At 35.0% G+C, this 27693-nt stretch overlaps 1 protein-coding gene across 1 annotated transcript; it reads left to right on the forward strand.

Annotated features, from left to right (window-relative positions):
- Positions 1-12699: 12699 nt before the first annotated feature.
- Positions 12700-20231, forward strand: LOC141698196 (uncharacterized). The gene is made up of 5 exons (XM_074502844.1): positions 12700-14799; positions 15193-15368; positions 17497-18763; positions 19150-19301; positions 19392-20231. The coding sequence occupies exons 1-5, from the start codon at positions 12783-12785 to the stop codon at positions 20088-20090; spliced, it is 4311 nt and encodes a 1436-aa protein (XP_074358945.1). The 5' UTR covers positions 12700-12782; the 3' UTR covers positions 20091-20231.
- The last annotated feature ends 7462 nt before the right edge of the window (positions 20232-27693 follow it).

Below are 27693 nucleotides of genomic sequence, written 5' to 3' on the forward strand. Positions count from 1 at the left end.
TGCTAGTTGTTGATCTGTTGGAACAAAGTGCAATTCCACTGTACCTTCATCTACATGTTCCCTGATGAAGTGGTACCTGATGTTGATGTGCTTTGTCATAGAGTGTTGAACTGGATTACCTGTCATAGCAATAGCACTTTGATTATCACAGTAAATAGGGATTTTGAAATATGTTAACCCATAATCCAGTAACTGATTCTTCATCCAAAGAATCTGTGCACAACAGCTTCCTGCAGCAATATATTCTGCTTCTGCAGTTGATGTGGAAATTGACTTTTGTTTATTGCTAAACCAAGAAACTAATCTGCCTCCAAGAAATTGGTAGCTTCCACTTGTGCTTTTTCTGTCAATTTTGCAAACTGTAAAATCTGCATCTGAGTAACCTATTAGTTTAAAATCAGATTCTCTGGGATACCACAATCCCAGATCAGCTGTTCCCTTAAGATACTTGAAAATTCTTTTCACAGTTGTTAAATGAGGTTCTCTTGGATCTGCTTGAAATCTTGCACAAAGACAGGTAGCATACATGATATCAGGTCTACTAGCAGTTAGATAGAGTAGAGAGCCAATCATACCTCTGTAATCAGTAATATCTACTGATTTACCAGTATCCTTATCCAGTTTTGTTGCAGTGGCCATGGGAGTGGATGCATTTGAACAATCTTGCATTCCAAATTTCTTCAGCAAGTTTCTGGTGTACTTAGTTTGACAAATAAAAGTGTCTTCTTCATTTTGCTTGACTTGAAGGCCCAGAAAATAGCTAAGTTCCCCTATCATACTCATTTGATACCTTGACTACATCAGTTTGGCAAACTTCTTACAAAGTTTGTCATTTGTAGATCCAAAAATGATATCATCAACATAAATCTGGACCAGAAGTAAGTCCTTTCCATGGTTGAGGTAGAACAGTGTTTTGTCTATTGTTCCTTTGTTGAATCCACTTTCCAGAAGAAACTGAGCTAAAGTCTCATACCATGCTATAGGAGCTTGCTTAAGTCCATAAAGTGCTTTATCAAGCCTGTAGACATAATCTGGATATTTGGAATCTACAAAGCCTGGAGGTTGTTCAACATATACTTCTTCCTCCAATTCTCCATTGAGAAAAGCACTTTTCACATCCATTTGAAAGACAGTAAACTTTTTGTGAGCAGCATAAGCCAAAAATATCCTTATGGCTTCCAATCTAGCAACTGGTGTAAATGTTTCATCATAATCAATTCCCTCATGTTGAGAATATCCTTTTGCAACCAGCCTTGCCTTATTCCTTGTAATTATGCCATCACTATCAGTTTTGTTTCTGAATACCCACTTTGTACCAACAACAGATCTATTCTTTGGTCTTGGCACTAGGGTCCAGACTTTGTTTCTTTCAAATTCATTTAACTCTTCCTGCATTGCTTGCACTCAATCAGCATCTTGAAGAGCTTCTTCCACTTTCTTTGGCTCAGTCTGAGAGAGAAAAGAATTGTAAAGACATTCCTTTGAAGTACCTGTTCTAGTTCTGACACCTGCATCAGGATTTCCAATTATCAAATCAGGTGTATGTGATTTAGTCCACTTCCTTGCAGATGGAAGGTTTTCTCTAGAACCGGATGCTCCCCCATGATCCATGCTGTCTTCAATTTCATTTTTTGATGCTCCCCCTGAAACTATGCTCTCTGAGTTGGATTCTTCATAATTTAGATTTTCAGAACTATCAAAACTTGGCTTATCAGAACTTGACGAATCAGAACTTGAAGAGCCAGATGTATGTTCTGATGCTTCTTGAGATGTGGTATGTTCTTGAGTATACTCCCCTGCATAGGTGCATCTTCCTTTGGCATAGTTACCACAGTTTCAATAACATCAGAGTTTAATCCATCAGAGTTTACAGTATCAGGACTTAGACTGTCAGGATTTTCAGTATCAGAATTTGAGTCTTCGTTTTCAAATCTCAGCTGATCATGATCAATAAAATCTTCAAGACCAGTAATCTTCTTGTCATCAAAAGAGACATTGATAGATTTCATGACCACTCGTGTTCTCAAATTATAGACTCTGAAGGCTTTTATGGAAAGTGGATATCCAACAAAGATTCCTTCATCAGCTTTTAGATCAAATTTGGATAGCTGTTCAGGATGAGTCTTGAGAACAAAACACTTACATCCAAATACATGAAAGTACTTCAGATTTGGCTTCTTTTTCCTCACCTTCTCATATGGTGTTTTTCCTTTCTTGTTAATGAGTGTTGCATTTTGAGTAAAACAAGCAGTCTGCACAGCTTCAGCCCAGAAGTAGGTTGGAAGCTTTGCTTCTTCAAATATTGTACGTGCAGCTTCAATGAGAGTTCTATTCTTCCTTTCAACAACTCCATTTTGCTGTGGAGTTCTAGGAGCAGAAAATTCCTGCTTAATTCCATGGTTTTTGCAGAACTCTTCCATTATCAAATTCTTGAACTCAGTGCCATTATCACTCCTTATGGTTTTTACAGAATCTTTGACCAATTTATCCAGATGTTTGACATGATCAATCAAGATAGATGCAGTTTCACTTTTTGTGTGCAAGAAATACACCCATGTGTATCTGGTGAACTCATCCACTATTACCAACGCATATTTCTTCTTTCCAATATACATGACATTCACTGGACCAAATAGATCAACATGTAATAGATGATAAGGCTCAAGAATTGATGATTCAGTCTTGCTCTTAAATGAAGATTTTCTTTGTTTGGCCTTCTGACAAGAATCACAAAGGCCATCAGGAGCAAATACTGACTTTGGCAGTCCTCTCACAAGATCTTTCTTGACTAGTTCATTTATATTGTCGAAATTTAAATGAGAGAGTTTCTTGTGCCAATTCCAGCTTTCTTCAATTGATGCTCTACTCATCAGACAGATTGCAGAACCATCAGTACTTGTTGAAAGCTTAGCTTCATAAATGTTACCACGCCTGTATCCTTTCAGAACAACTTTGCCTTTGGATTTACTCACAACTTCACAGTGTTCTTCAAAGAAATCAACATGATAACCTCTGTCAGAGATTTGACTTATACTCAGCAGATTGTGTTTAAGTCCTGAGACTAGAGCTACTTCTTTAATGATGACATTCCCAAGATTGATATTGCCATATCCCAATGTTTTTCCAATGTTGCCATCTCCATAAGAAACACTTGGGCCAGCTTTCTCCATAAAGTGTGATAGCAGGGCTTTATTTCCAGTCATATGTCCTGAACATCCACTGTCCAGAACTAGAATATTTTTCCTGTTGCCCTGCAATCACAAAGACCACTAATGATTAGTTTTAAGGACCCAGACTTGCTTGGATCCTTTGGCCTTATCAAGTTTGTTAACATTTGCAGCGGATTTAGCATCAGAGTTTATGTTAACATTTTTCTTATCAGAATTTACACTATCAGACTTTGTATCAGAATTTACACTAGAAGGAACAATGGAAACTTTCTTCAAAGAAGGTTTTATTTGATAATAATCATAGTACAAACTATGATATTCCCTACAAGTATAAATGGAATGCCATAAACTACCACAATGAAAACAAGGATTTTGTGGTTTATATCTAACAGACTGACTCTTAACTCCTGATTTTGAAGGTAAGGAGTTAATGTTCTTATTCTTCCTGCAAAAAGAAGCCAGATGGTTAGAACTTCCACAGTTATGACATGTTTTCCTAGGAGCATCAGGAACAGGTTTATAATCATTGCTTTTATTCACACCTTCCTTTCCATTCCTATTTTTCCTAGGTGATTTTACCTTGTTTGCATTCTTAACATCTTTCAGCTTATGCTTAAGCTGCTTCTTAGTCATTAAGCCTATGTTTACTTCAGCTATCTTTTCCTGTTTTAGTTTGTCAGAAGTTAATTCCTCTTTAACTTCTGATTTCTCATTATCAGACTTTACAGTTACAAACTTAACAGGTTTTAACTTTGGCTTTTGCTTAACAACAGGCTTAATTTCTACAATTCCTTTATCATTCTTATCCTCTCCATAACCTAAGCCCTCTTTCCAATTTTCACTACTTAGCAAATTTTGAGTTGTTCTGCCAGAGTTAGTCCAAGTCCTGATAATCTCTCTTTCCTTTTCTAACTCAGTTTTTAGAGATTCATTCATTTTTAGCACTTCATCCCTAACATAAAAAGCATCATCTCTATCCTTCTGAGTTTGATGGAACATAACTAACTCTTTTTCTAAGAAATTATTTCTTTTCTTAAAGGCAAGATTTTCAGAAGTTAATCTTTCACATGTTAAAGTTTGATCTCTATAACTAACAAACATGGTTTTAAGATATCTTCTCAACTCATTAATATCATCAGTATGAAAAGCATAAGTAGTCTGAGGTACCTTTGTTTCAGCAGCTTCAGAACTGCTTTCAGCACTTTCTTTATCAGCATTTGCCATCAGAGCATAGTTCTCCTCACTTTCAGAGTCTGAGGTGTCTGTCCAGCTTTTCTTCTTTGTGACAAGAGCCTTGCCTTTGTCACCCTTCACTTTCTTGTAATCAGGAGATATGTGGCCTTTCTCACCACAATTATAGCATTTGACATTTGTATAATCTCCTCTGTCAGACTTTCCTCCTCTGCTCTCAGATCTTCTAAAATTCTTCTTATCAGAACTTGTGCCTTTCCTGGAAAAGTTCTTTCCCTTCCTGAACTTTCTGTATGCAATCTTTGTGATCCCTTTCACCATAAGAGCACACAGCTTCATCATCTCTTCATCAACATCTGTCTCAGGCAGGCTTTCAGATTCCGAGTCATCATCACTTTCAGAACTTGATGACTCAGTATCAGACTTTGTGAAAAGAGCTTTACCCTTGTCTTTCCTTGAGGTAGCTGCTTTGGGGGATTCTTCTTCAGCCTTAAGAGCAACTGTCCATGACTTTCCTCCTTTCCTCTTGCTTCTTTATTCCATCTTAAGTTCATGAGTCTTGAGCATTCCATAAATTTCATCAAGAGTTGTTTCATCAAGATTGTAGTTGTCTCTTATTGTTGTTGCCTTCAAATCCCAGCATTCAGGAAGAGCTAACAAGAATTTAAGGTTTGAATCTTCAAGATCATACTCCTTATCAACCAATGACAAATCATTCAAGAGTTTGAAAAATCTATCATATAAATCAGTCAATGACTCATTAGCCTTTGAGTCAAAGTGTTCATACTCTTGAGTGAGTATTGTCTTCCTGTTCTTCTTAATTGTATCAGTTCCCTGACACCTTGTTTCCAGAGCATCCCATATCTCCTTAGCAGTCTTGCAGTTAATTACCCTGTCTGACATTACGTTATCAATGGCACTATGCAGTAAGTGTCGTACCTTAGCATCCTTAGCAATTGATGCTATATCTTCAGCAGTATAATCACTCTTCTCCTTTGGTACGGTCTTTGCTGCTTCACCTGCAACTGCAACTGCGAGCTTGGTTGGTTTGTGAGGCCCTTCCTTGATTCTATCAAGATATTCTGGATCTATTGCTTCCAGGAACATGGTCATCCTCACCTTCTATATGGGATATTCAGATGGTCTCAGTATGGGAACTGTGATGGTCTCATACCAACTTTGAATTTGTGTCTTTGGTGGTTCTTCAGTTTTGGTAGGCTTAGTTGGAGTTTCTATGTCAGACATGATTGTGTTTGGATCTTTAACTGTATGTGCGTTAACAGATAAGCTCTGATACCACTTGTTAGGTCACACACACTGTAGAGGGGGTGAATACAGTGTAAAATACAATCAAATCGGACTTTTAATATTTCAAGTAACAGAAAACAAACTTTATTGAAACAATAAACTCTGTTACAGTATGAATTGTTACCTCTCAGTGATGAACAAATATCACGAGAGCTGCTAGGGTTACAATGAATAATCTTCTCGAATATGATAACACTTTTAGTGTAAACCCTATATCTGTGTTTATATACTACACAGTTACAAGATAATCGTTAATTGATATGGAATATAATTCTGCTTCCTAAAATATATCAATCAGATATCTTTTCTTCCAAGTATTCTATTCTTCATAGAATTCCTTCTTCATGCATATCTCTTCTTATGTTTATCTCGATCTTCTTTCCTTTAATCAGCTACTGTCCTTATCTAAACGTCCTTCAGCACTTAAGTTCTGATATCCATCTTCTGATGATTATCTCCTGATAATATAAGTACTGATATCCTTAAGTCCTGACTTCCAGTAAGTACTGATTTATCCTGTTAAAGTAAGATCTGAAAACTAAACATAAATCATATTAGCCATGACATTATCAAATATATCTAACATTGTGTATCAATTAGTCGTCTCTGATACCAATTGTTACGTCCTGAATTATCGTAGAAGAGGGGGGTTGAATACGATAATCACTAAATTAAAAAATTCTTTTGAATCTTTTGCGGATATAAAATTTAGTGCTCGGTTAGTGGTTCCGTGTTCTTGAGGTGAGTCGTGTTTGGAACGATAAAACGAGGAGTACAAGATATTCGGTGAAATATATATTCATATATAAATCCGTGAGGGGTGTTGCTACACTCCGGTAAATAAATTAACTGGCTACAATCTCAGAATAACAAAGTTCTTAGCTTCTACAAAGATCAACAGATTAAATCCTATACAATGTTCTAACTTTTGTTTGTCTAAGGATTTAATTACCGGGTAACGATTATAATGCCCCTATGAATATACAAGAGTTAAATCGGGCATTATAACATTACTCCGGTGAGAAGTTAAACGGATATACAAAAAGCTTGAGCTTCTCTGTAAATTCTTTGCTGCAAATCTTCAGCTCTTTTGGGAGAGAAGATAAACAAAACTAATCCAATTGTTGAATCGTTCTTCTGCTGTAGTGTAGACTTATATTCAATTAAAGTGTGTGGCTGAAATTGAACCACACAAATAAATTGATAGTACAATAAAATTGTGGCTAAGGAGTAATCTTACAACCTGCGACTAGTACATTTGTAACATCAACTGGCGACCAGGAGTCTATAACTTGCGACTAGTAAATCAACCGATGACTCTTTACTGCACAACCTTCTGTTGTACAACCTGCGACTAACAAAAGATTAACCTGCGACTTACCTTAATTTGTAACATGCGATGGTTACCTTAACTTCCTTTTATTTTGTTTTTTTCTTTTTTCTTTTTCTTTTTCTCTTTCTATTTCTTTTGTTTTTATATTTTCTTTTCCTTTTTTGTTTTCTTTTTGTTTTCTTTTTTTTTTCTTTTCTTTTTCCTTTTTTTATTTTCTTTTTATTTAAGTTAAAATTCTAACTAAATTAATTTATAAAATAAACTTAAATATAACTTATATAAATAAACTAATTTAGATTTATAAAATAAACTTATTTAAAGTTTATAAAATAAATAAATTTAATTTTATTAAATAAATTCTATTAAAGTCCATTAAATAAATTTATTTAATTTAACAATTAAACTTTGAACTAGGTCAATCCCTCGAGCCGCTTAGCTGTATACCCCGCGCACCTCTTCTCGTACATTAATAAATGAAGGTTCACAAACGACTAACCCCGATTCAGGTCTTCATATTATACCCTTGATTACATTCTTAAGCTTGCAACAACTTTATCGCTTCAGATACTAATTGTCAATAAACAAATGTACTTTCACTGGAATCATTTCTAGTACTTTAGACAATGTCTTCACTGCTACTACAATCTTGAATACTTCATTCACTATTCTTCACCGACGCTTGAACATATAAATGAACTCCTGTCAGTGAGTATAACTTCAAGACTGCAGCTGTCTTCTTTAACCTCTATCTATACCATGTCTTCAATTCTTCAGATTCCTATGCTTCGAACACTGTCTATCTTCAATCAATGTCAATACACTAAAATCTTCTGGTAGCACTTATACACTGAATCTTTATCATTTCTGAAACCCTAAAAGTCTTTAACCTTTATTCTTCACTGAGGCATGATCATATTAATGAACTTCTTTCAGTGACCTGTAAATAGACTTCAAGCTTTCTTCTAATCTTTTGATTCTTTGTATTTGGCTTGTCTTCATTTCTTCTGATTTCTTATGTAGACGTAGTATTATTAACATGTCTTGTTCTATTGTTGTTCTCATGTTAAGTTATCACGTAACTGTTCATACAGCTACGCACTGTCACTAACAGTGGGCTTGTCGTTACCCAAGTTGGATGCACTCAGGACAGTATGCTTCGGCTTATTTCGGACTCGTAATCGGGACTTGACCCGGTTTTCAAAAAAGGCTCGGGATTTGATCCAGGTTGTCATATATGGTATTAGAGCCAACTCTTGAAAGCTTGATTCGTCAAGTTGCCGGAGGTGGGGACACGAAGGCTGGTGGTATTATCCCACAATGGCAAGAGGTCCGGAGGTAGGGACACGAAGTCAGCCGGTATTATCCCACAATGGCTATTGGCTATAGAGGTATAATCTTTGTCCTATGGGCTGTATGTTTGGGCCTGACGAGGATGTCATGAGTTTAAGTGTGGGAGTTTGTAACAGCCTAGTCCCATATCGAGGAGATTTGGAAATTATGTTCAGTTTATAAGGCAAAGTACTACTACTATGTGCACCAACAAATCATGATCTTTTGGGGCCTGTGGTGGGATTGTCGTTACCCAAGTTGGATGCACTCGGGACAGTATGCTTCGGCTTATTTCGGACCCGTAATCGGGACTTGACCCGATTTTTAAAAAAGACTTGGGATTTGATCCGGATTGTCAAAGTAGTACAACTGGTCTTGGAGAAGAATCAGATGAAAGGTTTGGAAATCTAGAAGATAAGGTAGCATTGTCCTCATCTAAATCTGATTCTAATCGAGCAAGTACAAGTTTCCTCTTGAAAAAATCTGAAGGTTTAGAAGAATGAGGAACTTATTTTGCTTCAGTTTTTAATTTAGCTACACTAGGATTTGTAGCCCTCTTAGCAAATTATTTCTTTCATTTTATAACAGGTGTCTTTTGGGAAACACCTGAGGTGACTTCTGTTTGTGATTGTGGTGGTGGTTGTGTTTTTGTTTGTGTTTGTGTTTGGGGATGTGTATGGGTTGTTGTGCTTGGGTAAGCTATAAGGGGGTTTCCAATAGTTATGACATGTAACTGAGCACTCTGTCTATTAGGTAAGCCATAAGTCACAGGGGGCCTTGCACTGAGCAAGTTTCTAGCAACCAAAGGCAACCTCAAAGGAGCTAAATTTCTCATCTTTTCATCTTGAGAAATTAAGTCAGAAAAAGCCCTTTTTGTCAATTTAAAATACTGACATTATTTGATTAGAAGGGATAGTGATATTAGGGAAACAAACATTGAAGATTAACTAACATAATCTAGCATAATATACAGTATATCTATTAGTAGTTTCTTTTCCATTTTTATTATCAGAATTCGATCTTTTTGCATATCCTAATCCTGATCCCCAACATCCATTTTCTAAAATTTCCTGAGTTATTTTTCCTGAGTTAGTCCAAATCTTAATAACTTCTCTTTATTTAGCTAACTCCTTTTCTAGATTAGCATGCTTTTCTAACAATTTTTCTTTAACATAAACAACATTATCTCTTTCTTTCTGAATTTCTAGCATGGAAAGAAACTCAATTTCGAGATGATCATTCATTTTATTTAACTCAAAGTTTCCACTCTTGATTCTAGTATTCTTTAAGTTTGATCCCTATAACTAACATGCAAAGATTTAAGAAACAACCTTAATTTATGGATATCATCAGTATCAAAAGTAAGAGTGGTTTGAGGTACCTTTAATTCAACAGTGTTAACCTCATTATCGACATTTTCCATGATAGCATAGTTAACACCATCATCTGAATCTGATGAATCATCTCAGTTTTTCTTCTTTGTGATCAAGGCTTTTTTCCTTCTCAACTTTAGGTTTTCTGCAGTCAGCTGCAAAGTGTCCAATTCCATCACAGTTGTAGCATCTTTCCTTTGACTTGTCAAGCTTTCCAGACTTTGATTACTTTCAATCAGTATTTCTTTTGTCATTCCTCCTATTAGAGTTTGAGGATCTGGAACCCTTTCTGGAAGAACTTTTCCCTTTCTTGAAGTTTTTATAGACCACCTTCTTGAAGCTTTTAACCAATAGAGCAGCCATTTGTTCATTATCTTCATTGTTGTCATGATCACTATCAATATCTGATTCACTATCAGTATTTGAGTTATCATCGGAGTTTGATGACTCAGTATCAGACTTTGCAATCATAGCTTTTTCTTTGGAGTAACCTTTTCTTCTAACTTTCTCCTTTGGCTTCTCTTCAACTCTTAGTGCAATTGGTCTAGTCTTAGATCCTTTTCTCTTGCTTCTTTGCTCCATCTCTAATTCATGAGTTTTCAATATGCCATAGATCTCATCTAGAGGTGTTTCATCAAGTTCATAATTATCCCTTATTGATGTGACCTTAAAGTCCCACTTTTCAGGGAGTGCATGTAGAAACTTCAAGTTTGAGTCCTCTAAATCATATTCCTTGTTGACAAGAGATAAGTCGTTCAACAGCTTTTTAAATCTGTCATAGATCTCAGTTAGGGACTCATCATCTCTTAGTCAAAGTACTCATATTCTTGAGTAAGTACTGTCCTCCTATTCTTCTTGATAGCAGTGGTACCTTGACACTTCACTTTTTAAAGAATCACATATTTCCTTTGTTGTTTTACATACAATAACCCTATTGGACATAACACTATCAAGACTGTTGTGCAAGATGTGTCCGACTTTTGCATCCTTCATGATTGATGATAGATCCTCAGGAGTATAATCCTTCTTATCCTTATCAACCATCTTTTCTTGTTCACCTGCAACAACAACAGCTACCTTCATTGGTCTATGAGGACCATCATAAATCCTTCTTAGATATTCAGGATCTGTAGTTTCCAAGCACATAGTCATCCTAACTTTCCAGATTGGATATTCATGTATCTTTAGGATAGGAACCTTGATAGCTTCATACCTACTCATATTACTGAAGTGACTAAGTCCTGATGACATCAACTGCTGATCATTAAGTACTGATATACAAGTACTGATGACGTCACATTCAGTAAGTCCTGATATTAAGTCCTGATAGTTTATCACCTGATATCATCAATTATATCTAACAATTGTTATGTTGCCTCCTATATTTGAGGGTTGTTGCAAACTTAGTCAAATTGCTATGATGTTCTCGTTCAATTAACCTACTTCTGTCATTTGTCTTCACGTCAGTAACAAGTATCTACGTCCATTACCTGTTGCCAGCTGTGTGTATGATCTTCACTTGTGTTTTTCATCAGTTGTAATTGTATATATATATGCAATCTTCAATATTGTTGTTGCTATATATATGAAGAGTAATTTCCACGTTGCTATCTTTTAGTCATGATCCATATTAGTTGCTGTTGAATAGATAATAGTCAATCTCTTTCTATTGTTTCTCTCTGCGAGTTTCGTTCCAATCGAGTAGTTTCATGTCAATAGACAATCTTCTAGTCAATGCCTTCTCGTCTTGTCGAGAAAAAATCCGACACTGACAGAGCCTATGACCCTTGACCTTACATAAACTACAACACCTCAAAAAAAGGAAAATATAAGAAATGTCAGTTAGTATTGAACAAAACATACATCAAAATAATCGTAAAAATATGGTCAAAGTATGGGGTTAAAATGGTGACTTTCCTAGACCGTTAAGGTCACAAAAGCGTTGACTAAATCAAGTATAAATACAGTCTAAAGTGGATGATCAAATGTGGGCAAGTAAGAATGGTGAAGAACAATAAAGCAATATAATATAACATATTGAAAAAAAATATTTAGAAACCAAGATTCATTTTTGCAAGTTTGACAACAAGGAATATAACAGAAATACTTAAAAAACATATAATTGACTCGGGAGGTTTCACCAAGAGGGGAAGGAGTATTTTTAATTAAGAGGAGGAATATTACACTTACATATAATTGACTCAGAAAGTTTGTGGAAAAGACATTTTTAAAGAAAAAAATACTACAAATATAAGTGTAAACAAACGGCAGGGACATTGTGAGTAATATTTTTGAATGATAAAAGAAAATATTGATTCTTAAATTAGTATTTGAAGAAAGGTCATGATAATAGAGTATTTGACTTCTAAAAATAGTATTTGAAATTTATTGATTTTCGTATCTTTAGATGTTTTATATTTTGTTTAGCACATGTAATTTAATTTAATATAAAAAATATTATTTGATTGATATTTCTATCCGAAATGATGTCAAATATATTATATCGGAAAATATATGAAAATTATTTGATCGAGTTGACTTAATCTTGTTAATTGTCACATATAATACCCCACCATTGATTTAGTATATGATTACTAAATTCTTAAGTCTAATCTAATTTTAATTTTATTTTAACAGATCACCAAAATTTAAAATAAAAATAAAAATACCAACTGTATTAAAATCAATTCAAATTTATTATTGAATTCTAATACTCCATATTTTACATTATTATAAATAATTTACGAAGTTGAGACTCCGAATTGAATTACTGCAATTCGCTGCTAAGGCCGCTGCCTAGAAGAAATAGAGGGGGGGGGGGGGGGGTGGCAAACTGGCAATATAATAAATAGAATAAAAGATAAAGTTGAAGAAAAATAAATAAAAATACATTCAATTCAGCTTACAATATTTGTTGTTCATACACAATTCACAAACAAAAACATCACAAATCGGGGTTTAACATCGTTCTCATTCGAGTCAAATTGAGGTATTCCCCTTCCTCTGTACACTATATATATCTCTTTTTATACATACATACATACATACATACAGATATCTGTCTATTCATGTTTATGTATGTATATGGATTCACTTGAGAAGCTTAATTCTGCTATCAAATTGACGGAAACTAAAAAAGAACATGTTCAGAAAGCCATGCTTTCTTTACTAGTTGAGTGGAAGGATCTAGAGGGACATCTAGATTCTTCCACTCAACGATTGTTACAAGATTGCTTCACCGATATTCAATCGAGGGAGGATCGATTGAATCAGGCGGAACAATCTGTAACAACGAGTAATCAAGTACTTAACGAGATTCGGAATAGTTTAGAGAATAGGATGGAGGAAGTGGAGAGGAAGGAGAAGGATTTCGAAAAGTATTTTGAAGACAAGTATGAGGAGTTAGGATTTCAAGAGAGGAGAGTTGATGAGAAGAGGGGGGAAGTTGAAGCCGTTTTCGACAAGTTTTGTGCGGAGAAGAGAGAGTTGGAGGGGATTAGGGATTTTATTGAGGAGAGGTTTGAGGTTGTTAAGTTGAAGGAAAAGAGTATTGTGAATCGAGAAGTTAAGTTGGAGGTGATATGGAAGAATTTGGCAGAGAGGGAGAAGGGGCTTGAGGCGAGGGAAAAGGAATTGGCGCTGATGCGGGATTTGAATGAGAAGAGGAGTAAGGAGGTTGAGAGTATGGTTTCAAAGGATAAGGAAATTGAGATGGTTAAGAAAATTACTCATGATTTGTGTACTGAGTTTAATTTGCAAAAGGTCAAGTTGGATATGGAAAACAAAGAGCTTAATGAGAAGGTCAAGGAGTTTGAAGTGAAAGAGAAGTGCTTCAAGGAGTGGGTTGAAACTATAGATAAGAGGGAGAAAGAAATTGATGCGAAGAATGTTTTGAGCGAAGAAAGAATTAAAGGACTTGAAATTAAGGAGAAAAAACTTCAAGATCGGTTGAAAGGAATTGAACTGGAAGAGAAGCGGTTAAGAGAGTCAGTGGAAGCTATGGATTTGAAGAATAAAGAAATTGAGCTCATGTGTGTATCAAGTGAAGAAACATGTAGGGGAGTTGAAATTAGGGAGAAAAAACTTCAAGATCAGCTGAAAGAATTTGAGTTCAAAGAGAAGCACTTCAAGGACTGGGTGGGGAGCATGGATTTGAAGGAGAAAGAAATTGATTTGAAGAATGCGTTGAGTGAAGAAAGATACAGGAAACTTCAAGTTAGTGAGAAAAAACTTGATGATCAGATGAAAGAATTTGAAGAGAAAGAGAAGCATTTTAGAGAACAGGTTAAAAATATTGAGATGAAGAAAACAGAAGTTGAGTCGGGGAGGATTTTGAATGAAGAACGATGCAAGAGACTCAATTTAATGGAGAAAGACCATCAAAAGTTGTTGACTGAGTTTAAATTATTAGAGCAGCAATTCGGGGATCGCTTTAAAAGTTTTGAATATAAGGAGAAAGAAGTTAATTCAATCAAAATGTCATGTGAAGAAAGATGCAGGAAATTTGAGTTGGAAAAGAGAAAGCTTCAAGATCAAATTAATGAATCTGAAATGAAAAAGAAGCAGTTCAGCAATGTTGACCACTCAATTGTAAAACCTGAACCATGCAGTGTCGATGGTTCATATGCAGATATAAGATTTTCTATTACTATGGGTGGCAAGAATTTGCTTTTGTATTTAATAAGCCACAAAAGGGATCTTGATTCAATGACTGATGAAATTTTTAGGGCTCTTAGGATGTCAATGAATCCTGGAAAATTAGTCTTGGATGCCTTGCAAGATTTTTACTTGATAATGGAGGATAAGGAGTTTGAAGGAGATGTAGTTTGTAAAAGTAGTGTTCTTTTGCTGGAGCAGTTGAGGAGAATTTCTCAGGTTCAACCACGACTTAAGAAAGTAGCAATGGAACTTGCACACGAATGGAAGAATAAAATGAAGACCTCATCGGAGGTTATTGTTTTCCTAAACCTTCTAGCTACCTACGGGTTGGGGTCTGCTTTTGACCCAGACGAGTTCTTAAGTCTTTTTGAGGTTATTTGTCAGCATGTGCAAACTTCAAAATTATCCAAGCTCCTTGATGACACTGATAAAATCAGTGAGTAAATTTCTTGCAATTGCTCCTGCAATTTTTATTCACATAATTGAATGTCTATGTAAAATAGATGGTACAATAACCATTCGTATAAATTAAGCCATTAACAACAATATCATGACATACCTCCAGAGTGATTTTTAATGCTGTGTTATGTTGTATCCCAGTCAAACATTTTTATTTAATGCTGTGTTATGTCATATACGTGAGAAGCCAGCATGTTTCCTTTTCTCTTGTTGTCACTTCTTTAATAAGTAGTATTACGTAAATATTATTACCTTGTTCTCTTCCTTGTGTATTTCATATATACTATATTAAGGTTCCTTTGAAAATTATGACCTCCTTGTCTTGCATAGATCTGATATAATCAATATTCCTTATTCTTGCATTTGACAGATCTTATTGAAGTGATGTTAAAAAAGCAGCAGCATGTTAAAGCAGTTAAATATGTTTGTGATTTTGGGCTCCAGGACAAGTTTCAGCCTGCATCACTTCTGAAAGACTTGTTCAAGAATGCTGAAGAGACGGCATACACTTGGCGCGAGAATAGTGACTACCCAGTTAACAAAAAGGTAATCTCTCTTTCTTTTTTAATTTTATGGTAAATTTATGTCAATGTTTGTGTGCGTATATTGATTGTAAAACCACTTTCTAACTACTTAGAATTGTTAGAAAAATATGTTAGCCTAACATGGAATCTGAATTTCTGAATATGTATGGTCTTGTATTCTGATTTCCTGTTGCACGAGGCTACTTTTACTGATATAGATGTAGGGATGGCAAAAATTTTTGAATGACGGATATCCCACCAAACCGACTCAAATTGTTTTTGCGGAACCCAATCTTTACGGCTTTGTTACGGGTTTGGTTTTATTTTCAAAAATCGATTGAATTTGGTTCGGGTTTGTTTTTAGGGCAAACCGAACCAAAACCCGACCCGAATCCTGAAACCCGATTCAAGCCAAAACCAAACCGAAATCCAAACGAACCAGATATATTAATTTTTTATACTCTCATTATACATTTACACAATACATTTATATAGTTGAGAAGTGATCATATGATAACTCAATTTAATATGAGTAACTTGAGTACAACACACAAAAAATAATTCAAGAAAAAATATAAAATTTTATGGAACAAAAAAATTGTATTTTTATTCTTATTCTTATATATATTATAAGCGTAAAAGTAATATTTGATAGTTATCAATCATGCTACAAAAAGCATGTTGACCATTGGAATATAAAATATAAATTTTATAAATTATTGCTTTCCATTTCTCTCTTTGTTGAATTATGAGTCATTGATGTAATTGCTAAATTTAATCATGTCTATTTTATTATGTTTGTAACAATTTGTGATATTTTAATTTTTGAACCAAAGACTTGTTAATGAAATAATTTTCTAGATATTATTTTGGTATTTTGTATATAAATTTCGGGTTTTGGTTCCAACTCGAACTGAATTGGAAACTAGCGCTTCAGTTTTGGTTTCGAACTTTAGATTTCATTCGTTTCAGTTTGGGTTTGGTTTTGGTAAAAGAAAATTGATACGGTATTTGTTATTGTCAAACCCGAACCTTATTGACCCTTTGCCACCCTATAGTTGGTGCAAACTGCACCGTACCTCCTGTCACAGGGTCAGATTTTCAACTCTGAAATTTCTGATCCGTGCGGCCTACTCGATCGCCTCAACGCCCAAGTAGTCAGCCTTCTCGAGAGGTTGTCGCCCAACAACCCCAACAATCCAAACACAACAATATAACTATGAAATTCACGCACAACCAAGATCCAATCGTGTGTCTAATTACCAAGCAAATGTAAAGACACAGCAGATTTACGAGCCTGAATGCTCAACCTTTTATTTCCCTAACAATATAAGGATACAACCCCAGTCATATGCTTACAGACTTTACCTACTGCCTAGCATATAGTACAAGTGCAAAATACAATAAGAACTTGTACAGAATTCTACTTAGATTACATTCAGAAATGCCTATCTATATATATAAGAGCCTGGTCCCGGCCCCCAGCAGGCACAACAGGCCCAGCAGCCCCAACTGCTGGCAGTTACTAGCAGTTCCAGAATTCAAATGCCTTCAAATTCGAATTCCCACCAAGTCTTGAGCCCCAACTGCAAGATAGTTATCTCAGCATCCCACTAGTGCATATCCCAGCCAATATACATATATATATATATATCAGATATATAATCAGCCCCCATGCCACACATTGCCACACATGTGCCCACGTTTTGACTAGCCCCTTAGTCATTTTTGGACTACAAGCTAGCTCACAGCTCACTGTTGCCCACACATAATCCAGCCAACCAAATCCAACTTGAGTCGTCATAGTTCCCAATTTGAGTCCCCGCCTGGCGACTAGTCCATGTCGCCGCCTGGCGCCTATCATGAGTCGCCGCCTAGTGACGTTCGGTCGCAATTTCACTTGGCTGCCTAGTGAATCCGAACCCAGAATTCTAATCCAGTCCAAGGGTCTTACACCTCCACTCTTCTCCATGCATGCAATTGAGTGGATGTGCTAGCTTGTCTACCATTAATATTTCAGATTATACAAGAATAAAACAAATATGGTGTGCAAATTTGTTTTGAAATTTGGTGAAATTCCGAACTTGTTGAAATTTAGCAAAATAATTGAAAATAACTGGTTAATTTTTTTTTTTGAACTTGTTGTGCAGGACGAGGCCATTGACAACATTGTTGCTTCACTGAGAGAGGCACTTGTGTGCATTTTTTATTACAAACTTGAATCAGAATACTCTCCAGAAAGCATGGGACGATTCATTAAACAGCTTTTACAAGAGAAGGAAGATAAACAGCTTACACAAGAGAAGGAAGATGAAAAAGTTAGTTTGTCAGCCTCTAAAAATGATGCAGCGAAACAAGAAGCTGAGAATAATTGTAGTTTAGCTACAATTGTACTCGACCCAGCAGAGGACTGCGTTACTACGCTTACCAGCCCTTTTTTGTGCAATAGGAATGCCCTAGCTTTCATCCTTTCTAACATGGACGCACTAAATTTGCGTGTTTTCCTGAGTGAAAATTTAGAAGACCATGAAGTATTAAGCTATGATATCTTCAATGTTCTCAAGTTATCATTCGAGCCCGCAAAGCTTGTCCTAGATGCTATACAAGGATTGGATCCTGCACTCTCGGAGATGGGAGATAAGAATTTTGAATCCCCTGGTGTCATGAGAAGTTGCATTCTTTTGTTAGAACAGCTCATGAAACAATCACCAGAGATCAAACCACGGGTGAAAGAGGCGGCTATTAAACTTGCATGTGAGTGGAGAGCAAAAATGAGGGCTCCTGTTCAGGTCTTGGGATTCTTGCATCTTGTTTCTGCCTATGGTCTTAATTCAAGTTTTGACGCGAGTGAGCTTAAGAGGCATTTTGAATCTGTGTCGTGCATTAATTATGCTCACGAGTTATGCCAAGTCTTCCGACCCCCAGATAAGAGAACAAATCAGACCACGAGTTCAAGTCTTTGTCACTGGCATCAAAACAGTACTTCTACTCTAGAGATTAACAAAAAGAAAAATCAGGAAACTAAATTAATTTACTCTGCGAATTTTCCTAAACTTGTTTTAGATGCAATTCGAAGCTGTTATTACTCAAACTGTAATAGACGAGTAAAATCTTTTGCAGTGAAATGTTTTATAATATTGCTAGAATTATTATCGAAAACATCATCACAAATTCAGCCACATGTCAAAGAGAAAGCTACCAAATTCGCAGTGGACTGGAAAGCCCGTCTAGTAAATTATAATAGCAAGAAACCTGTACTGCCGGTAGAGGTTTATGGACTTTTTCACCTGTTGGCAGTCTATCAAGTGGTTTCTGCAGTTGATTCAAATGAGCTTTTTGCCCTCTTGGACAGCATTTATCAACGAAGGATGGTTCCCAAATTAGTTCGGCTCTTAGGACTGTCACATAGAATTTCTGGTATGTTATCTTGCTTTTTCTTCAATGTGATCGTCCAATTTTATTTGCATTTGAAGATTTGAGAAAAGCAAGTTTACTTGCTCAATTTTAGATTATTATTCGTTTGGCGCAATTACTGTTATAAAAAAGGACCATATATTAAGGGTAAAATGGAATTTTTAATTATTTTAAGGGCAGCATTAATAAGCCTTCTTCATGCTGAACTGTTGATGAAAGTGCAGAAGAAAAATACTTGGGTTGTGCCTGTGAATTTAGCAGGTGCACTAAAGCCATGCCCTGCCCTGTAAACATTTTTAACATTTGAAAAGCAAATGGTATAGCTGCTGTTAAATTCTTTCTTTTAAATAGTATGATAAAACTGATGTATACTCTTTTTATGCCAACAGATTTAGTAAAAAGTCTCATTCAAAAGGGGGACAGGATGCAGGCAATCCGATACATTTATGAATTTGAGCTTGTTGGGGAGTTTCCGCCTGTGCCTATCCTAAAAGATCACTTGAACTTTAAGGAAGTGACAGAAGCATCTCATGTACCAAAAGTATGTTTTCCTTGATCCATTGTTATTCCTTTCTTTTTAGTTCCAGTCCAACTGCCAGGGTTTTCATTCTTGTTTCAAAACTTATGACAGGTAAAAAACGTCTTACACAAACAAATTGGCGCTCTTAGAGATGTGATAAAATGCATTAAAGACCATCAGCTTGAGGCTGAGTATTCACCTGAAAATCTTTTAGCACTAGCCAAGAAGCTAGAAAATCAGGCCTGCGAGGTTAGGGAAGAAATATTTCGATCGAAGTTCACAAAGAAACCAGATGCTGCATCTGGGCCTGCAGCTCGAACACACAACTTCTTAAAGAAACAACATGCTGTTCCTGGGCCTGAAACTCAAAAGCATAAGAAGTCCAGAAGGAAATGGCCATCTGGGCCTGAGGCTCAAACACAAAAGTTCGTAAAGAAACCTCATGCTGCACCTGGGCCTGAAGCTCAAACGCGTAAGAAGTTCAAAAGGAAACGGCGTGCTGCAGGCTTAAATCCCGGGCCTGATACTCAAACTCAATGGCATGTTAGCAAACATCCACGGATTGACCCACCAGTAGGGACTCCTTTAAACGTTCCATCTACTTTTAGCTCAATGACGAACTTCACCCACTGTGATGGGGCCTATTTGCAGCGTGGGCCTGACACTCAATTGCCATGGCATACTAGTAGAAATCCGCGGATTGAACAATTAGTAGGGACTTCCTTAAATGTTCCATCTCCCGCTTTTCAGTATATGATAAACTTCCCTAAGCCTTTGCCTGTAAATCCACGGAATGCACCATATGGCTGATGTGATTTCTGATAGATGCATTTGTATAGCACCAAGTCAGGAAGCTTCGTTGATTTAGTACCAAATATTAATGTCCATAGGTACAAAACTGTATATTTCCTTTTGACTTGCATTAATGTGATCATGTTTTTGACTGTGCAGTATGATTCTTGTTTCCTTGGTTTATCGAGTCGAGGGTTCTTAACGGGGAGGGTTCGGCAATTCCTATACCAAACTCACATAAAAAAAAATGGCCCCATACATGTAACATGTCTTATTTTCCCGAGGGTTTTTATAATATATCCACATCCCCTCTCACGGGGCAAAACACAACCACGTTGTCCCATTTAATAATTCATTTTTTTAATAATCGATAAAAATATTATTTTTAAAATATATTATATATTATTAAATAGATGCGTGCTTAATTTTAATTTAAGTATTCAATATTTTATTATGATATATATAATAATAAATAAATAAATTATAACTTATTTTATATAATAAATATATTTTACAACATGTTATAAAATATTATATTATATTATAATAAAAATATATTATATTATATTCGAGGCGGGGTGTCGTTTCCGTGCTTCCGTGCGAGGATCATAGAACCCGTCCCTGCCCCATTTCCATTTTGAGCTGGGCGGGAAGCCCCCATTTAGGATCGACGGTTTCCCTATATTCCCCGCCCTAATGAGAAGCCCATTCGAGTCCCAAAAAATAATGGTTGTACATTGAAATTCCGGCTATTAGTCTATCTCGGAAAGAAACATCATTTTAAATCAACTTTATCTTTAAATTTTAATCTTATTTACTTCATATCCCTATTTCTATCTCCAAATATTATTCTAAAATATGTTTCAAATTCTAATTCAAACATAACTTTTTAAATATAATTAGGATATAAAATCGCGTTATGCGCAACATGAAATAATTTCATAAATTGTGTATAATAACATTGTCTATTGAGATTAATTATGTGACGGTCGATACGATAATTAGAAATTATGAATAATATATTATATTTTCAGTTTGACAGAATTTTTTATAGAACAAAATTAGACTGTGTGGATGTTTATGAGGTGGTAAAATGGGACTAACAAAATTTATTGATTTTTTGACTTGCATTGCTTCTAAATTCTGCTATATGTTGAAAAAAACTTAATAAAAATATATAATATAATGAGTCATGTTTCATCCGTTTTGAGCGAGTAATTTTTTTTCCAGTTTGTTACTTTTTTACTCTTGTAGTACTATTTTAATAGTTTTCAAAAATAAATTGATTTAAACTAACTTTTTTTGTCAAAGATTTAAACTAATTTAGATGAATCATTATTACTTGTAATAATATTCTCATTATATATCAAATATCTTAACAATCTTGAAAAATCATAAACATAGAAAATTACATTTACAATATAAACATAATCCTAACGATTAAAAATTAAAAATTATATCTTATATATAATTAGAGTAACAAAGTTAATGTGGTCGGTGGTCGTCAAGTTAGGTTAACATTGTAATTAGAAGAAAATACATAAGTTTACACAACAACAACCACACCTATAATTACACAAAACTCACAACACGTACTCAAAATTAATATTACACAATATAAGATATTATAATAATTTTAATTGTAGTTAGCAATTGATAAAATTTAAATTTAATAAAATTTCAACTCAATAATACAACCAAAATTTACATAAAGAAAAAATAAATTCAAACTAAAAAATTGTAAAATAAGAAATTAAAGGTAAGATATTAAAATATCGTAATAAAGTTAAAATCTAAAATAAAACTAAAATACACTAGAAATTTGTATATTAAAATGTTATAATAAGTTAAAATTTAAAACAAAACTAAAAGACATTACAAGTTTGCATTTTATAAATATTTGAAGTAATTATATTTTAAGTAATTTTAAATTAAAATTAAAAACATTATTAATTTTTACACCTTACGTGAATTGAACGAGGTTTATAATTTTTTTTTGCAACTTTACTCTGAAAACAAAAATTTGTTTTATATAGTATAGTAAAGTTATTGAGTGAAAAATAACATATTATTAATTTTAAAACTAAAACACAACATAAAATTTTATGAGAGATGACTAAATTAATTAGTGAAGCTTAACGTTATTTTTCAAATATCAATTCATATTTTTTTCAAATTTAAAAATATTAATTATATTAAAAATTTTGCATTACTTTAACATAAGCATGACATTCCCGGCGAGGGAGACATAGCGAACCATAAATTTAAGATTTCCTCGCTGGTCATATATTTCGGAGTATGCGCTAGTCTAATACCGGGGACATGACTATGACTTGCAGTTAGAGCTGGCCAAACGAGCAGTTTGACTCGGCCTGTTCGTAATTCGGCTCGTAAAAATTCGTATAATTCGGCTCGTAAACGAACGAATAATTATTCAGCTCAAACCGTCTAGTCCAACGATCCGAACATGAATTTCATTTTGTGAAACCGGAACCGGCCCGGAACCGGACCGGCCCGAACCGGGTAATTCGTAAGCAAACAGAAATGCAGAAAGCAGGTTAACCACGAATAATTCGTTGGTTTTGCACGCGACTAATTCGCTTGGCACGCTCATGTAAAGAATATGTATAAACCTGCTTACCTTTTCAGCTTCCCAATTTTCTTCTACTGCCAACACTTTATACTTGTTTTTTTTGATTTTGTCAATCCTTAGGTTTATTCAAATAAAAAGAATTCCGACAGATTTCATTATTCCAGATTGTTAGAGGAATTTGTTGACTGATAGCCACCAAATCAGAGTTTCCATATATAAAATTCGGAAGAAAAATCATAATATTTCAAAAATTAACTTTATTTTTCAAAACTAACAAATTTATTTTTCAAAAACTAACTTTTTAAAAATACGATTAAAAATAAAATTTTACTAATCTAATAATATAATGTTAAAAATGTTGAAATATGTTAAAAATCGATGATAATCTTTTTCAATATAAGAAAATGTAAATAAAAAAGAGAAAACCAAAAAAAAAACAGAAATTCCCTGAAACATAAATGCAAAAATGTAGTTGACTGTACAAATAAAAATCAAAACATAAAAAATGTAGTACAATGTACAAGTACAAAACAAAACATAAAAAAAATTTAGTACACTGTACAGCTGTACAAGTAAAAAACAAAATATAAAAAAAAGGCGAGTCACGTGGCGCCACACCCAACCAGACAGAAATCACAGAACACAAACACAATTCTACTCATTATTCGCCTATTCATTCATTCGTTCGTTATTCGCCTGTTCATTCATTTATTCGCCAGATCGCCAAATTCGTTCTATTCGCGATCCGTTCACGGTTTCATATTCCTTTTAACCGGCCCGGCCCGGAACGGCACGCTCAACTTCACGGGCCGTCCACGAGTTACCTGAGTGATGAACCGGACCGCCGGAAATTCGGCCCGACCCGCATGGACCGACCGTTTGGCCGGTTCTAGTTGCAGTATCACACTATTGGACTATTCTTATAGTTCCGTTTTTTAGACTCTGTTTGATATTGCTGTTAAAAGCATCGAGACTTATTTTCTCTAATAGCAGCTTTTAGACATAAAGCACTCTTTTAAAAATCAGCTTTTAAATTTTATCAAACACTTTTTTAACTGATTTTCAACGAACGAAAAGCTGCTGTAGCTGAAAGCTGTTGTTGCTAAGCAACAACAATAGAAAACACACCCTTGCTCGCTTAAATTTTATGAAAAAGGGAGTTTTTTTAACAAAAAATCATCAGGGCACATCTTTTGGTGATCATTGGGTCTTTGATCCCTCGTACGTCCCGGGAACATGATCCACCTACACCCTGCCCCCTATGTAGCTGATTTGGATCAATTTCATACATACAACTGAGCAATACCACTTGTGGATACATGCACAATCAGGAGAGATTGTAATATATAATAGATGATGTCAAAGATTACTGGAGCTAATAATATCATCAACATCTATGATCTGAGTATATCAGAAGATCAGAAGAGTTGAAGGTAGCAGGCAAGAGCAGAATATCAAAGGATGGAAGATTTCTGAATATAAAAGCTGGCTATTTATCAAGATACAGGATATGGATGTTAGCTATTTACCCTAAGCCAGATTTGCTGAAAATAATAGAGGCTCTAACTGACACCCCCATCCTAGAAGAATTGGAAATACTTGTGCAAATTAAGAACATAATTGAGAAAGAATCAGATAGCTCAGTCTTTACTTGATTATTGTAAACTGTTAAATATTCATTATACAAGTGTTGTATCAGCTTTTGTATTGTTCTATTTTCATTCTTTAACTTGGGGTTAGTCTTGTTAACAGGCATGAATTTGTGATAAGCAATCTTCTCATAAATTGGGGGAGATTGTTGTGCAAGACATGCCTGTATCATAACAAGACTAAGTCATATTGACAACCCTAAGATTAGTTGTATTGTAACCTTAATCTGTAATTTATACTTGTAACACTTAATGTCTGTAAAATGTAAATGGAGCAGACTAGAGCATTTTTCTCTAAACAGTGTCAAGCCTAAGAATTCTATCTGGAAGAAGATCAAGAAGGTCATGCCTCAGAAGAATTATGAAGAAGCTTGGAGTTGAATAATTCTGTTTGGTGAAAAACATTCTAAGTCAAGATCTCTACAAGTCACCAAAATAGTGTTATAGAGAAGTCATTCGAGAACTCAGAAAGACCTATCGAGAACTCAGGAATTGTCTATCGAGAACTCAGGAAATGCTATTGGAGATATCGATAAGTCTGATACGTATTCGAGAACTCAGAGATATCGATAAGTGTAAATTCATTAGAGAACTCTGAGTTATCGATAAGCCAAAGTCCATTAGAGAACTCTGAGTTATCGATAAACCAAAATTCATTAGAGAACTCAGAGTTGTCGATAAGTCAAGTTAACAATGAAGTTTCAGAGATATCGACAAGCTAACATGCCTATCGAGATGTCGAGTTCTCTACAGCTTAATTGGAGATCTCGAAGTGAAGAAATTTCTCTAAGTACAGAATTACAGAACAGTTTAATATCCAAGGTTGCAAATCAACAAACAATTCACATAGCTGGATTGACAAGTCTACAAAAAGCAGCTTGAGAGATGTGCAAGATCAATGACAAAGATTAACTGACAGAGGAGATTAAAGTAATCACGGGATGCTAAAGATATGCTAAGCCAGAAATGGAAGATTTGCTTTTCTATAAATAGAAATGACAAGTGACAGTTTAGAAAAGTTAATAGCATGTTTATTATCCACTGTGTAAACCAGCAGTTAACTGAGTTATAAAGTTAACACTGTTCCTCTAGTTAAGTAGAAGAATCAAGATAGAAAATCTAGCATTCTCTCTCAAGAAAGAAGCTAAGTTCTATAACAAGAACTTAGAGATTTTGTAGCAAAACACTGCTTGATTTTTAATATAAAATTAAGTGAGTTTTGAAGATCTTTGTTCTACATATTTGCATTGTTATTTATGTTTAACATCTACTCCACAAAATCATTGATAACAATCAACTGCTAAACTATAAGGCAAAACCAAAAAGTAAACATTTAAGCTAAAACACATTCACCCCCCCTTTGTGTTGTATTCATATCTAACAAGTGGTATTAGAGCAAAATCTGAAAGTAAACAGATTAGATCTTGGAAAAATGAATACACATAAAATCAGTAGTATCAAGATTCCTCTCTTTGATAAGGCCAATTACACTTTATGGAAAAAGAAAATGTTGCTGTTTATAAGAATGGCCAATCATCTTTACATTGATATCCTCAAGAATGGGCCCTTCACTCCTATAATTAGAGTTGAAGAAACCACAGATGGAGATATGGTTATTTCAGCTCATTATGCTCCCAAGGATCCTTCTGAGTATACTGAACCTGAAAGAGAGAAAGTTTCCCTAGACAGTGCTTTGCAACTGATACTAATTGAGTCACTTGACAATGTAATGTATAATAACATTGTCAACTGTGACACTGCTAAACAGATCTGGGAAAAGATTGCAATACTTTGTGAAGGAACTGAGGAGGTTAGGTCAAATCAAAGAAGGATATTGATTTCTCAGTATGAGGGTTTTATGGCTAAACCAAATGAGGGTATTACTGATGTGTTTGAAAGGTTTAATAAGCTGATGAATGACTTGCAGCTTCATGATAAATTTTATGATGTCGAAGAAGTGAATTTGAAGTTCTTGCTTACTCTCCCTGATCACTTGGAACAGAAAATCTCTGCAATCAGAGAAGGAAGGGATCTGAGTAGAATCACACTGGAAGTGCTCTATGGGGTTCTGAAAACTTATGAACTTGAAATGATTCAAAAGAAATCATTAAGGTCTGGTCAAGGATATGTACTGGACGGCTCAAGTGCACTAATTGTGAATGATGGCCAGACCTCTAATGATGAGCAAAGATCCCAAACTCCAGAAATTTCTACAAGTGAGAAAAGAGTCAATGACACTAAAGAGCAAGTCATACTGGAATTGGATGAAGAAGATGAGTTCTACACTCTTGATGAGCTAGACAAATCAATGGCTTACTTGGCTAGAAAATTCTCTAACATTAGAGTGAAGAAACCAAGATTCTTCAAGAGCAAATGACAGTCCTTCACCAAAGACAGCAGCTGGAAAGGAAAAGGGAAGTACACTCCTGATAGCAAAATTGGCTACAAAACTGGATCTGTTGATAGATCAAACATAAGGTGCTTTAACTGTGATGAGTTGGGCCATTTTGCTACAGAATGTAGGAAACCCAAGAAGGCAAAGAAAGACAAAGCCTATCTTGAATTGGAAGCAAAGTATGATGCTCTTCTAAAGAAGCAACAAGGGAACACTTATATTGCTGAGGGTAAAAGCTGGGATGATTCAGATAATGATGAAGATGAAGAAGTTGGAAACTATGCACTCATGGCCTTGGAGCAAGGAGACTCTTCATCATCTAAATCACAGGAACCAACTCTTACCACAATTGATTTAAATGTGAGTCAATATAAGGAAACTGTTGAAAAGATGAGCACAAAAATGTTCCACATTCATACAAGCATGGTTGCTGCAAATGAGGAAGTTAGCAGATTGAAAAAGATCAATGAAAAACTTGAGAGTGAAAAACAAGAGAATGAATTGTTGCTGGTTGAGCTTGATACTGCTAAGTAAGAAAATGCATATGTAAAGAACAAATTAAAGTGTGTAAGTGAAATTGAAGCAGTATTGAGAGAAAAGCTGGAGAAGAATGAAGTGAAGCTGAAATCCTTCAAAATGCCTCTGATTTGATTGGCCAATATCATGAAAAGAACAAGCCATGTGCAAACATCGCCATTGGTCTTGATTATGAGGGTTTGAACAACAAAAAGAAGTCTGTCAGTGACAAAGGAAAATCAACTGAACTGAGGATGTTCCAATTATTCTGAAGAAAGTTGAATCACCTTTGTTCAAGGCATGTGAAGTGAACTTCAGTGAAGAAAAGTTGATCATCAAACATGAGATAGCTGATGAGGACAAGGAAAAGAAAAATGATGAGATAACTCAGTCTTCCATCTCTGTTGAAACACCAAAAGCCAATCAAGAAACTAAGGAGTCTGTGAAGGAGATTAAAGCTGAACATGT

The sequence above is a fragment of the Apium graveolens genome, chromosome 11 (genome assembly GCF_009905375.1).
Source record: "Apium graveolens cultivar Ventura chromosome 11, ASM990537v1, whole genome shotgun sequence".
Lineage (NCBI taxonomy): Eukaryota > Viridiplantae > Streptophyta > Magnoliopsida > Apiales > Apiaceae > Apium > Apium graveolens.

Coding starts and splice junctions, on each gene's coding strand:
- LOC141698196 (XM_074502844.1), top strand. CDS start 12,783: ATGTATATGGATTCACTTGAGAAGCTTAATTCTGCTATCAAATTGACG. Junction 14,800..15,192: donor TGATGACACTGATAAAATCA/GTGAGTAAATTT, acceptor TGCATTTGACAG/ATCTTATTGAAGTGATGTTA. Junction 18,764..19,149: donor ACTGTCACATAGAATTTCTG/GTATGTTATCTT, acceptor TTATGCCAACAG/ATTTAGTAAAAAGTCTCATT.